This window comes from Salvelinus namaycush, chromosome 28 (genome assembly GCF_016432855.1).
Source record: "Salvelinus namaycush isolate Seneca chromosome 28, SaNama_1.0, whole genome shotgun sequence".
Classification (NCBI taxonomy): Eukaryota; Metazoa; Chordata; class Actinopteri; order Salmoniformes; family Salmonidae; genus Salvelinus; species Salvelinus namaycush.
The window spans coordinates 13,089,418-13,102,652 of NC_052334.1; the positions used below are offsets into that span (position 1 = coordinate 13,089,418).

The 13,235-nt window shown below is 46.6% G+C and overlaps 1 protein-coding gene across 1 annotated transcript in view; it reads left to right on the forward strand.

The window, feature by feature from the left end:
• The window catches only part of LOC120022956 (coiled-coil domain-containing protein 85C-A-like), an 83,829-nt gene extending 70,988 nt beyond the window's left edge, over positions 1-12,841 (forward strand). Inside the window, exons 6-7 of the mRNA XM_038966916.1 lie at positions 10,882-11,073; positions 12,752-12,841. Coding sequence (XP_038822844.1) covers positions 10,882-11,073; positions 12,752-12,841 — 282 coding nt within the window. The remainder of the gene's footprint in view (positions 1-10,881; positions 11,074-12,751) is intronic.
• Positions 12,842-13,235: the final 394 nt, after the last annotated feature.

A 13,235-nucleotide genomic window follows, 5' to 3' on the forward strand; every position in this document is an offset into this window, starting at 1 on the left:
TTTCCTTGCAGCACTGGACCACATGACTGGACAATAATCAAAATTAGACAAAACTAGAGCCTGCAGAACTTGCTTTTTGGACCGTGGTGTCAAAATAAATCAGAGCATCTCTTTGTTAAGACTAGGCCTATCCCCATCTTTGCAACCATTGAATCTATATGTTTTGACCATGACAGTTTACAATCTAAGGTAACGCCAAGTAATTTAGTCTCCTCAACTTGTTCAACAGCCACACCATTCATTACCAGATTCAGCTGAGGTCTAGCACTTAAGGAATGATTTGTACCAAATACAATGCTCTTAGTTTTAGAGATGTTCAGGACCAGTTTATCACTGGCCACCCATTCCAAAACAGACTGCAACTCTTTGTTAAGGGTTTCAGTGACTTCATTAGCTGTGGTTGCTGATGCGTATATGGTTGAATCATCAGCATACATGGACGCACATGCTTTGTTTAATGCCAGTGGCAGGTCATTGGTAAAAATAAAAAAAAGTATAGAGGGCCTAGAGAGCTGCCTTGCAGTACACCACACTTTACATGTTTGACATTAGAGACGCTTCCATTAAAGAAAACCCTTTGAGTTCTATTAGATAGATAGCTCTGAATCCACGAAATGGCAGAGGTTGAAAAGCCATAGCGCTTAAGTTTTTTCAATACCCAGAGGATAAGTGGAGAAGATGGGCAACACCTGGAGGGGGTGGAGACAAGCACAAGGACAGATGAAACAGATCAGGGCATGACAGATTCTCTAGCCCAGCTTTAGAGCTGGAGACTGAAGCTGAAGACTCTCTTTCTATCTCAATTCAATTCAATGGTCTTTCTCTCTCTCTCAAAGGGAAATAAACAATAAAACATGAACAGTAAAAATTACGCTCACAAAAGTTCCAAACGAATTAAGACATTTCAAATGTCATTATGTCTATATACGGTGTTGTAACGATGTGCAAATAGTTAAAGTACAAAAGAGAAAATAAATAAACTCTGTCTTCCCCCTCTCTCTTTATTTCTTTCTCTATATGTCTGTCTCTCTGTCTCTCTCCTTTATAGCCCAGAGATTTCACATGTCTCTCTGTTGCTTCCATTTTTAACCAGAGGCCGTCCCTTAAAGACCACTAATTAAATTAGCATCCCTCCTTACAGAAGGGCAAAGACGCCCTCTGCTCTCTCCTTCTCTTTCATCCCCCTCTCCAGCTCTCACCTTGGGGGCGTCATTGTCCTCATTCTTAATCCCTCTTCTTCCCTCTTATCCTCTTCCTCCATCATCCTTTCCTCTCCATCCCCCCCACACTCCTCCTCTTCCTCCAGCAGTAATGTAGAGAGGGGGAGAGGAGAGGAGGGGGAAGGAACAGAAGGGGAGAGCATAGGAGGCTGTGAAAGGAGAGGAGATAAGTGAGGATTGAGGGAAGAGAGACTGAAGGAGCAGAGACAGAGGAGAGGAGAGGAGAGAGGCGAGGAGAGAGCAGAGAGAGGAGAGGAGAGAGCAGAGACAGAGAGAGGAGAGGAAACAGAGAGCAGACAGAGGGAGGAGAGGAGAGAGAGCAGAGACAGAGAGAGGAGAGAGAGCAGAAAGAGGAGAGAGAGCAAAGACAGAGAGAGGAGAGCGAGGAGAGAAGAGAGAGGAGAGCACTCTTCTTTAGCTAATCAGAACTCTGATTGGTCCTGATAAAAAAACCTTTGGAGTCATCATGGTAACCACTCAGGTAAAAAAAGAATAAGAGTGTGGTGTGTGCAAAAAGTGTGTGTGAGTGTGTGTCTGTTCTGGAATGAAATACAGACCGACTTTAGACTCCTGTCCTGATTAGCATGGCTTTGAACTTCAACTTCAAACACAGAAGGTGACGCTTTGAATAATGCATCATATCTCTCTCTCTCTCAATTCTATTTCAATTTAAGGGGTTTATTGGCATGGGAAACATATGTTTAAATTGCCAAATCAAGTAAAATAGATAATAAACAAAAGTGAAATAAACAATAAAAAATGGACAGTAAACATTACACTCCAAAAGAATAAAGACATTTCAAATGCCATATTATGTCTATTTACAATGTTGTAATGATATGCAAATAGTTAAAGTACAAAAGGGAAAATAAATCTGAGTGAAATATGTGTCTCTAATATGGTCATACATTTGGCATGAGGTTAGTAAGTACAGCTCAGTTTCCACCTCATTTTGTGGGCATTGTGAACATAGCCTGTCTTCTCTTGAGAGCTAGGTCTGCCTACGGCGGTCTTTCTATAGCAAGGCTATGCTCACTGAGTCTGTACATAGTCAAAGCGTTCCTTAAGTTTGGGTCAGTCACAGTGGTCAGGTATTCTGCAACTGTGTACTTTCTGTTCAGGGCCAAATAGCATTCTAGTTTGCTCTGTGTTTTTGTTAATTCTTTCTAATGTGTCAAGTAATGATCTTTTTATTTTCTCATGATTTGGTTGGGTCTAATTGTGCTGCTGTCCTGGGGCTCTGTGGGGTGTTTTTGTGTTTGTGAACAGAGCCCCAGGATGAGCTTGCTTAGGGGACTCTTCTCCAGGTTCATCTCTCTGTAGGTGATGGCTTTGTTATGGAAGGTTTGGGAATCGCTTCCTTTTAGGTGGTTGTAGAATTTAACGGCTCTTTTCTGGACTTTGATAATTAGCGGGTGTCTGCCTAATTCTGCTCTGCATGCAGAAGATTGTTTTTGCTGAATTCTGCATGCAGAGTCTCCATTTGGTGTTTGTCCCATTTTGTGAATTATTGGTTCATACCTCACAACCATATAGGCTATGGGTTCTATAACTGATTCAAGTATTTTTTTTTCAGATCGTAATTGGCATTGTCAAATGTTTTTTTCCTTTTGATGGTATAGAAGGCCCTTCTTTACTTGTCTCTGATCGTTCAAAGCTTTGTGGAAGTTACCTGTGCCGCTGATGTTTAGGCTGAGGTGTATAGTTTTTTTTGTGCTCTAGGGCAACTGTGTCTAGATGGAATTTGTATTTGTGGTCCTGGCAACTGGACCTTTTTTGGAACACCATTATTTTAGTTTTACTGAGATTTGGCTGTTAGGGCCCAGGCCTGACAGAATCTGTGCATAAGATCTAGGTGCTGCTGTAGGCCCTCCTTGGTTGGGGACAAAAGCACCAGATCATCAGCAAACAGTAGACATTTGACTTCAGATTCTAGTAGGGTGAGGCCGGGTGCTGCTCTGGTTCTGGTGCCCTTGCCAATTCGTTGATATACACTGCTCAAAAAAATAAAGGGAACACTAAAATAACACATCCTAGATCTGAATGAATGAACTATTCTTATTAAATACTTTTTTCTTTACATAGTTGAATGTGCTGACAACAAAATCACACAAAAATTATCAATGGAAATCAAATTTATCAACCCATGGAGGTCTGGATTTGGAGTCACACTCAAAATTAAAGTGGAAAACCACACTACAGGCTGATCCAACTTTGATGTAATGTCCTTAAAACACGTCAAAATGAGGCTCAGTAGTGTGTGTGGCCTCCACGTGCCTGTATGACCTCCCTACAACGCCTGGGCATGCTCCTGATGAGGTGGCGGATGGTCTCCTGAGGGATCTCCTCCCAGACCTGGACTAAAGCATCCGCCAACTCCTGGACAGTCTGTGGTGCAACGTGGCGTTGGTGGATGGAGCGAGACATGATGTCCCAGATGTGCTCAATTGGATTCAGGTCTGGGGAACGGGCGGGCCAGTCCATAGCATCAATGCCTTCCTCTTGCAGGAACTGCTGACACACTCCAGCCACATGAGGTCTAGCATTGTCTTGCATTAGGAGGAACCCAGGGCCAACCGCACCAGCATATGGTCTCACAAGGGGTCTGAGGATCTCATCTCGGTACCTAATGGCAGTCAGGCTACCTCTGGCGAGCCCATGGAGGGCTGTGCGGCCCCCCAAAGAAATGCCACCCCACACCATGACTGACCCACCGCCAAACCGGTCATGCTGGAGGATGTTGCAGGCAGCAGAACGTTCTCCACGGCGTCTCCAGACTGTCACGTCTGTCACATGTGCTCAGTGTGAACCTGCTTTCATCTGTGAAGAGCACAAGGCGCCAGTGGCGAATTTGCCAATCTTGGTGTTCTCTGGCAAATGCCAAATGTCCTGCACGGTGTTGGGCTGTAAGCACAACCCCCACCTGTGGACGTCGGGCCCTCATACCACCCTCATGGAATCTGTTTCTGACCGTTTGAGCAGACACATGCACATTTGTGGCCTGCTGGAGGTCATTTTGCAGGGCTCTGGCAGTGCTCCTCCTTGCACAAAGGTGGAGGTAGCGGTCCTGCTGCTGAGTTGTTGCCCTCCTACGGCCTTCTCCACGTCTCCTGATGTACTGGCCTGTCTCCTGGTAGCGCCTCCATGCTCTGGACACTACGCTGACAGACACAGCAAACCTTCTTGCCACAGCTCGCATTGATGTGCCATCCTGGATGAGCTGCACTACCTGAGCCACTTGTAGACTCCGTCTCATGCTACCACTAGAGTGAAAGCACCGCCAGCATTCAAAAGTGACCAAAACATCAGCCAGGAAGCATAGGAACTGAGAAGTGGTCTGTGGTCACGTGTGGCTCAGTTGGTAGAGCATGGCGCTTGCAACGCCAGGGTTGTGGGTTCATTCCCCACGGGGGGACCAGGATGAATATGTATGAACTTTCCAATTTGTAAGTCGCTCTGGATAAGAGCGTCTGCTAAATGACTTAAATGTAAATGGTCACCACCTGCAGAACCACTCCTTTATTGGGTGTGTCTTGCTAATTGCCTATAATTTCCACCTGTTGTCTATTCCATTTGCACAACAGCATGTGAAATTTATTGTCAATCCGTGTTGCTTCCTAAGTGGACAGTTTGATTTCACAGAAGTGTGATTGACTTGGAGTTACATTGTGTTGTTTAAGTGTTCCCTTTATTTTTTTGAGCAGTGTATATGTTGAAGAGGGTGGGGCTTAAGCTGCATCCCTGTGTCACCCCACGGCCCTGTGGAAAGAAAAGTGTGTGTTTTCAGCCAATTGTATCCACACACTTGTTGTTTGTGTACATGGATTTTATAATGTTGTATGTTTTTCCCCCAACACTAGTTTCAGGTGGAGAAGTGCTAATTGAAGTTGTATCAAGCTTGGCAGCCTTAATTTAGCATTCAGTCCTTATATAGTAATGGAATGTATTTTTCTTCTTGGCTTTTGGAAATAAAATAAAGCTTCAGACTAAACATTACTCACTCAGTTCCAGGTTGGTGTTTTCAGGTTTCCAGAGCATTTGCTGTATAGCTTTGGAATAATAATCTTTGGTAGTTGTAAGCCTTCCAGGTGATTCCGTAATTCCGTCCAAGATCAGGTTGTGGGTTTTGAGTTTTGATTTGGAGTGAAGGTTGTTGTAGAGGGTAGCATCCCGTATATGTTCCTGGCAAAAAAATCCAAGTTTATCTAACTCTAAATCTATCGTTTTTTAAGAACATGCTGAAAAATGCAGGAGCTCATCTGATCTTGACCTCTCTCTCTCTCACACATCAATTCACATTTCGCTCAGACAATGACATGGACTGATACACACTTTAAACCCTGGTGTCCAGGGTTGTAGAAATAAAGTACATATTTGCTTATTGTCGTGTCTTTGGCTATGCTGGATTAAGTGGTATGACATGCTATTCTATAAAATCCTATACCTGATTGAGCTAATCATGTAAATGTAATTACCTAGAAAGTCGGGGCACCACAAAATAATATTTATAGAGCAGTTATCTTCTGAATAAACTCTTAAAGACCTAGTAATATTTTACATCAGTAGTAGTCAATATTAATCGTCACCTTATTTCAGTCTCATCTGAAAGTTGTAAATTCTTGGTTATCTTCACGAACCCTGGCTAACAAGTTGAATCAGCAATACAAAATTGGGTTTAATTATTTATTTACTAAATACCTAACTAATCACACAGAATTACATATACACAGAATGAATCATACATTGATTACAAATTATGTCATAAAGGAAAACGTCCCTAGCGGACAGAACAGATATGACAGCTGGTTACACAAAGAAAAGGGGGCTGGGTTTGAGTGAAAGAGCGGGAAGACTGAAGAACAAAGGGAGAAGCGATGTCTCTATCGGGCCGTAGGCAGCTACTCTATCGTAAATACAGAATGTTATGCATTCTAAATAACCGCCCATTTGGAAAAGGAAAATGCAATAAATATTTACTATGAGCTGCGCTTCAATAGGTTGGTGGTAGATGGAAGGCCGTGTTGCCCAACAGAGTCCTTTGTCCTTTGAAGAGTGTCTCTGGTGGTGAACGGGAAATGTTGTAGTGTCGTCATTGTGTGGTAGACGGGATACTCTGTCCGTCCTTTCCTAGCCCACGTTTACAGCGGCCGCTGCTAACTCAACAGCTAGGAGGTATCACTTCTGTAGCGAATAAGAGTTCAAAGTTCATACCATTCGCAACCAAAGTTCACGCTGAGGTTGGCTTCGTTCTGTAGTTATTATCTGAATCCTTCTGACATCGGATCGTCATCCTAATGTACCCGGTACAGGAGGTTACATTTTCGTCAAGGGCTTATATAGTGGAGGGAGAAGGGTGTGTTTCATACTTTATAACCCATGTCTCTTCACAGGCGCGGGCCACTGATTAGCAGAGCCCTAACCTTATGAAAACCCAAATCTCTCATTTGGAAGCTAAAATTACATTTCATCTTTTCACCAATAATTGTATATTTAAACATTTGAATTGCACTACAATTCCATGTGAATCTGATAACTATAATGTGTAGACTTTTCCAGATACAGTTTAGGTTGTCCTGTCATCAGTCATAATGTCTCAGATGACAACCGAACTGACATCATATTCATTAAGTACCAATGCATATTTTCAACTGGTTCTATTACCGAAATATGGTTCCTTTCCCTCCACTTGTTTGATGTTCCCAGACTCTCTATGTTTAACAAAGGCTATTCAGGAGTCCCTCTGTAGAGTCAAGAGAGAGGGAAGGGAGAAAGGTATTTATGGGGGGGTCATAAACCTTACCCACAGGCCAACGTCATGACATTATTGTTTGGCATAACCTGTGTGCTACGTCAATACGTGTTGTGAGGGGCTACCTGTGATACGTAGAGAGAGATGGTACCTATTGTTGAGGGGGTCGCCCCAACCCCTGCTAACCCCCCCTCTATAGCCCATACACCCCCCTACATCCGTCACATGCTAAAATTAGCCCAGCGATCGTGATCGCATCGCTGTAGCACCGACTGAGGCAAAATCCCAACCGTCTAATAACAAGAGCAGCAAATCAAATGTCAAAGTCAATCAAGATTCTCTCTGACACAGTAGCAGTTGCAATGTACTTTTAATGAGTGATTCTCAGTCTTGTAAAAATGGTTGGTTGTTAATATGTGTCTTTTAGACTAGAGCCTCTACTTATGTTTTCTTTTAAACTGACTTTGTTCATTCTACACCCCAAATGCCACCACATTCCCTACATATTGCACTACTTTTGACCAGAGGCATATGGGCCCTGGTCAAATGTAGTACACTATACAGGGAATAGGGTGCCATTTGGGATGCACATAAGTGTGGTGTCTATCTCAGTGTTCTCTGAGGATTGCTACTAGGTATTGATACAGGCTCTGTAACAGTAGACTGGCAGATGAATCAGGTTCACTTCCTTCCTCTTCTATAATACCTCTACAGCAGGGGCCTACACCATCCACCCTGGAGATGTTGTTATTGCCTCGCTCCTTTGTGTGTGTGTGTGTCGCTCACACTCCAGTCAGACTCTTCCTCTCTCTCTCTCCTCAGGGGCACCGGTGTTGGAATGCTGGCTGGGATTGTTGAGGATTTAATGCTAGAGTGGTGCTCAAAAGGCTGGGACTGAGCTGTATTGGGATAGGACCAGGGATAGGGATAACTAAGGGCTTGGACAGTGAGTGCTGGGACTGAGCTGTATTGGGATAGGACCAGGGATAGGGATAACTAAGGGCTTGGACAGTGAGTGCTGGGACTGAGCTGTATTGGGATAGGACCAGGGATAGGGATAACTAAGGGCTTGGACAGTGAGTGCTGGGACTGAGCTGTATTGGGATAGGACCAGGGATAGGGATAACTAAGGGCTTGGACAGTGAGTGCTGGGACTGAGCTGTATTGGGATAGGACCAGGGATAGGGATAACTAAGGGCTTGGACAGTGAGTGCTGGGACTGGGCTGTATTGGGATAGGACCAGGGATAGGGATAACTAAGGGCTTGGACAGTGAGTGCTGGGACTGACATGTACTGGGGGGGGGGGGGGGGATAGGATAGAGCTAGGATAGTCAGGACTACCGCTCCTCTCCCTCAAATACCTCTTTGTACATCAGCTGTGACCCAGAGATGGAAAGACACAGGGGAGTTGTAACCCCACCAGACCAGGTTAGGATCAGGGGAGTTGTAACCCCACCAGACCAGGTTAGGACCAGGGGAGTTGTAACCCCACCAGGGTAGGACCAGGTTAGGATCAGGGGAGTTGTAACCCCACCAGGGTAGGACCAGGTTAGGACCAGGGGAGTTGTAACCCCACCAGGGTAGGACCAGGTTAGGATCAGGGGAGTTGTAACCCCACCAGGGTAGGACCAGGTTAGGACCAGGGGAGATGTAACCCCACCAGGGTAGGACCAGGTTAGGACCAGGGGAGATGTAACCCCACCAGGGGAGGACCAGGTTAGGACCAGGGGAGTTGTAACCCCACCAGGGTAGGACCAGGCTAGGACCAAGGGAGATGTAACCCCACCAGGGTAGGACCAGGTTAGGATCAGGGGAGATGTAACCCCACCAGGGGAGGACCAGGTTAGGACCAGGGGAGTTGTAACCCCACCAGGGTAGGATCAGGTTAGGATCAGGGGAGTTGTAACCCCACCAGGGGAGGACAAGAGGAGTTGTAACCCCACCAGGGTAGGCCCAGGCTAGGACCAGGGGAGTTGTAACCCCACCAGGGGAGGACCAGGGGAGTTGTAACCCCACCAGGTTAGGACCAGGGGAGTTGTAACCCCACCAGGGGAGGACCAGGCTAGGACCAGGGGAGATGTAACCCCACCAGGGGAGGACCAGGGGAGGTGTAACCCTACCAGGGGAGGACCAGGGCAGGACCCAGAATTAAAGGATTTAATCTAATTTCGGTGCCTGGGGTGGTGAACTATAGTACCCCAGATAGAGAGGGGAGAGGGGGGATTAGCATGACGTTACAAACATGATGGTGTGTGTGTGCGCATTTGTGTGTGTGTGAGAGAGAATAAAGTACACTGCTCAAAAAAATAAAGGGAACACTTAAACAACACAATGTAACTCCAAGTCAATCACACTTCTGTGAAATCAAACTGTCCACTTAGGAAGCAACACTGATTGACAATAAATTTCACATGCTGTTGTGCAAATGGAATAGACAAAAGGTGGAAATTATAGGCAATTAGCAAGACACCCCCCAAAAAGGAGTGATTCTGCAGGTGGTGACCACAGACCACTTCTCAGTTCCTATGCTTCCTGGCTGATGTTTTGGTCACTTTTGAATGCTGGCGGTGCTCTCACTCTAGTGGTAGCATGAGACGGAGTCTACAACCCACACAAGTGGCTCAGGTAGTGCAGTTCATCCAGGATGGCACATCAATGCGAGCTGTGGCAAAAAGGTTTGCTGTGTCTGTCAGCGTAGTGTCCAGAGCATGGAGGCGCTACCAGGAGACAGGCCAGTACATCAGGAGACGTGGAGGAGGCCGTAGGAGGGCAACAACCCAGCAGCAGGACCGCTACCTCCGCCTTTGTGCAAGGAGGTGCACTGCCAGAGCCCTGCAAAATGACCTCCAGCAGGCCACAAATGTGCATGTGTCAGCATATGGTCTCACAAGGGGTCTGAGGATCTCATCTCGGTACCTATTGGCAGTCAGGCTACCTCTGGCGAGCACATGGAGGGCTGTGCGGCCCCACAAAGAAATGCCACCCCACACCATGACTGACCCATCGCCAAACCGGTCATGCTGGAGGATGTTGCAGGCAGCAGAACGTTCTCCACGGCGTCTCCAGACTCTGTCACGTCTGTCACATGTGCTCATGTGCTCAGTGTGAACCTGCTTTCATCTGTGAAGAGCACAGGGCGCCAGTGGCGAATTTGCCAATCTTGGTGTTCTCTGGCAAATGCCAAACGTCCTGCACGGTGTTGGGCTGTAAGCACAACCCCCACCTGTGGACGTCGGGCCCTCATACCACCCTCATGGAGTCTGTTTCTGACCGTTTGAGCAGACACATGCACATTTGTGGCCTGCTGGAGGTCATTTTGCAGGGCTCTGGCAGTGCACCTCCTTGCACAAAGGCGGAGGTAGCGGTCCTGCTGCTGGGTTGTTGCCCTCCTACGGCCTCCTCCACGTCTCCTGATGTACTGGCCTGTCTCCTGGTAGCGCCTCCATGCTCTGGACACTACGCTGACAGACACAGCAAACCTTTTTGCCACAGCTCGCATTGATGTGCCATCCTGGATGAACTGCACTACCTGAGCCACTTGTGTGGGTTGTAGACTCCGTCTCATGCTACCACTAGAGTGAGAGCACCGCCAGCATTCAAAAGTGACCAAAACATCAGCCAGGAAGCATAGGAACTGAGAAGTGGTCTGTGGTCACCACCTGCAGAATCACTCCTTTTTTGGGGGTGTCTTGCTAATTGCCTATAATTTCCACCTTTTGTCTATTCCATTTGCACAACAGCATGTGAAATTTATTGTCAATCAGTGTTGCTTCCTAAGTGGACAGTTTGATTTCACAGAAGTGTGATTGACTTGGAGTTACATTGTGTTGTTTAAGTGTTCCCTTTATTTTTTTGAGCAGTGTATATTCATGTGTGTGTGACCACACTGACCATCTCTCCTCTCTCTCCAGGGCTCTGGTAGGTCCCCCAGTGGTGAGCCGTCCCCTCCAGCAGACTACCTCCCAGTGGGCCAGAAGCCAGAGGCTGTGGTCCATGCCATGAAGGTACTGGAGGTCCATGAGAACCTGGAGAAGAAGATCCCTGAAGACTACGACGAAGACCTCAGTGAGAAGGAGAAGGCCATCGTCAGGGAGATGTGTAACGTAAGAAACTTTCTCTCTCTGCTCTCTTCCACGTTACCTTTCTCATCTCCTCTCTCCTATCCCAGCAAGCTAATAATGAGAGCTTGATTAAGATACATGAGTTGCATCTCTCTCGCTCCCCCCTCCCCGTTTCTGTTTGTTTGCCTGTCAGAATCACAAGCCTGCCATCGCTTTGACGGAGAGCAGGGTTTCAATTACTGCACAATTACCCCCCTCCATCCCTCCCTCTCAACCTCCCCCCTCTCACCCCTTCACTTCCCCGTGCTATAATTGGAGGTTCCCATAAAGGAGCCATAGTGTTTACGACACACTTGTCAGCGCAATTAAAATAACTTCACTGGGAGAAACAATGGAAGCTCTTATTGTGGCCTTTTAAGCCTTCGAGCTCCATTCCCCCTGTAAACCTCCCAGATACATTCCCCCTGTAAACCTCCCAGATACATTCCCCCTGTAAACCTCCCAGATACATTCCCCCTGTAAACCTCCCAGATACATTCCCCCTGTCAACCTCCCAGATACATTCCCCCTGTCAACCTCCCAGATACATTCCCCCTGTAAACCTCCCAGATACATTCCCCCTGTCAACCTCCCAGATACATTCCCCCTGTCAACCTCCCAGATACATTCCCCCTGTCAACCTCCCAGATACATTCCCCCTGTAAACCTCCCAGATACATTCCCCCTGTCAACCTCCCAGATACATTCCCCCTGTCAACCTCCCAGATACATTCCCCCTGTCAACCTCCCAGATACATTCCCCCTGTCAACCTCCCAGATACATTCCCCCTGTCAACCTCCCAGATACATTCCCCCTGTCAACCTCCCAGATACATTCCCCCTGTCAACCTCCCAGATACATTCCCCCTGTAAACCTCCCAGATACATTCCCCCTGTCAACCTCCCAGATACATTCCCCCTGTCAACCTCCCAGATACATTCCCCCTGTCAACCTCCCAGATACATTCCCCCTGTCAACCTCCCAGATACATTCCCCCTGTCAACCTCCCAGATACATTCCCCCTGTCAACCTCCCAGATACATTCCCCCTGCCAACCTCCCAGATACATTCCCCCTGTAAACCTCCCAGATACATTCCCCCTGTCAACCAACCAGGCTTTCAGTAGCCATGCCTGTTGGTTGTTCCACACAGAGCTCTGTACATGAGAGACAGAGAACATGGAGGCACAATGCAGCCATTTACAGTCAAGTATCCCATCTACCATAAAGAGATAAATCCACCAACATCCTGGTCACTAATGAGGTCTATGTTACATGGTCCTGTGGGTCGACCTCTCTCTCTCATCACAGAGTTAAGAGTTGCACAGCTGTTGTTGTCTCCCCCTATAATTGCATTTTCTGCTCAGATTATGTGGAGCACATTTTTGTTGACACCCATTGGTTGGCTGGATTCCAGTCATATCTATGGTTCCCATCTCTCTATAACCTCCCTTTGACCCAACCCACAGGTCATACCCTCAGAATGCATACATTCAGATATAATCAAATGTGATACAATAACAAGCTTTGTGTAACAGTTTTTTAAAGCCTAATTAGTACTACATTTCACTTCTACACTTCTATATATACTGTAGATAGTATACAGCCGTTGTATGACAATGTTGTGTAACAGGGTTTTGTGTCCCTTCTCTCACTTCCCTGTACTCTGTTGTGTTCTCAGGTGGTGTGGCGTAAACTAGGTGACGCTGCAGGCTCCAAGCCTTCCATCCGCCAGCATCTCTCTGGGAACCAGTTCAAAGGGCCTTTGTAGTCCTTAAGACCACATTAACCAGCACACAGCAGCACTCAGACGAGACAAACGGACAGACAAATTAACAACAACAACCATGGACCCTCAGCACTGAGTGCACAAACAAGGGGCACATCTCAAATGACACCCTCCTATTTTCTCAGCACTGTGTGACTATGGCTAGATGATCCACACAAACTCTAACCTGAACCCAAACCTCTGTGCTTAGCCTCCCCTAACATTGTCCCCTGGTGAATATTGGAATGTAGGTTACACCTGACCTGGGTAGTGGGTACAGTCAATCTCAGTTTAGACCTAACGGACAAATAGGCTGCACCGATGAAGGGTTAAAAACAGCGGTTGGAAATCCTATAGCCTCTGACCACGTTGGCTCTCATTTTCTGTTTATTTAAAG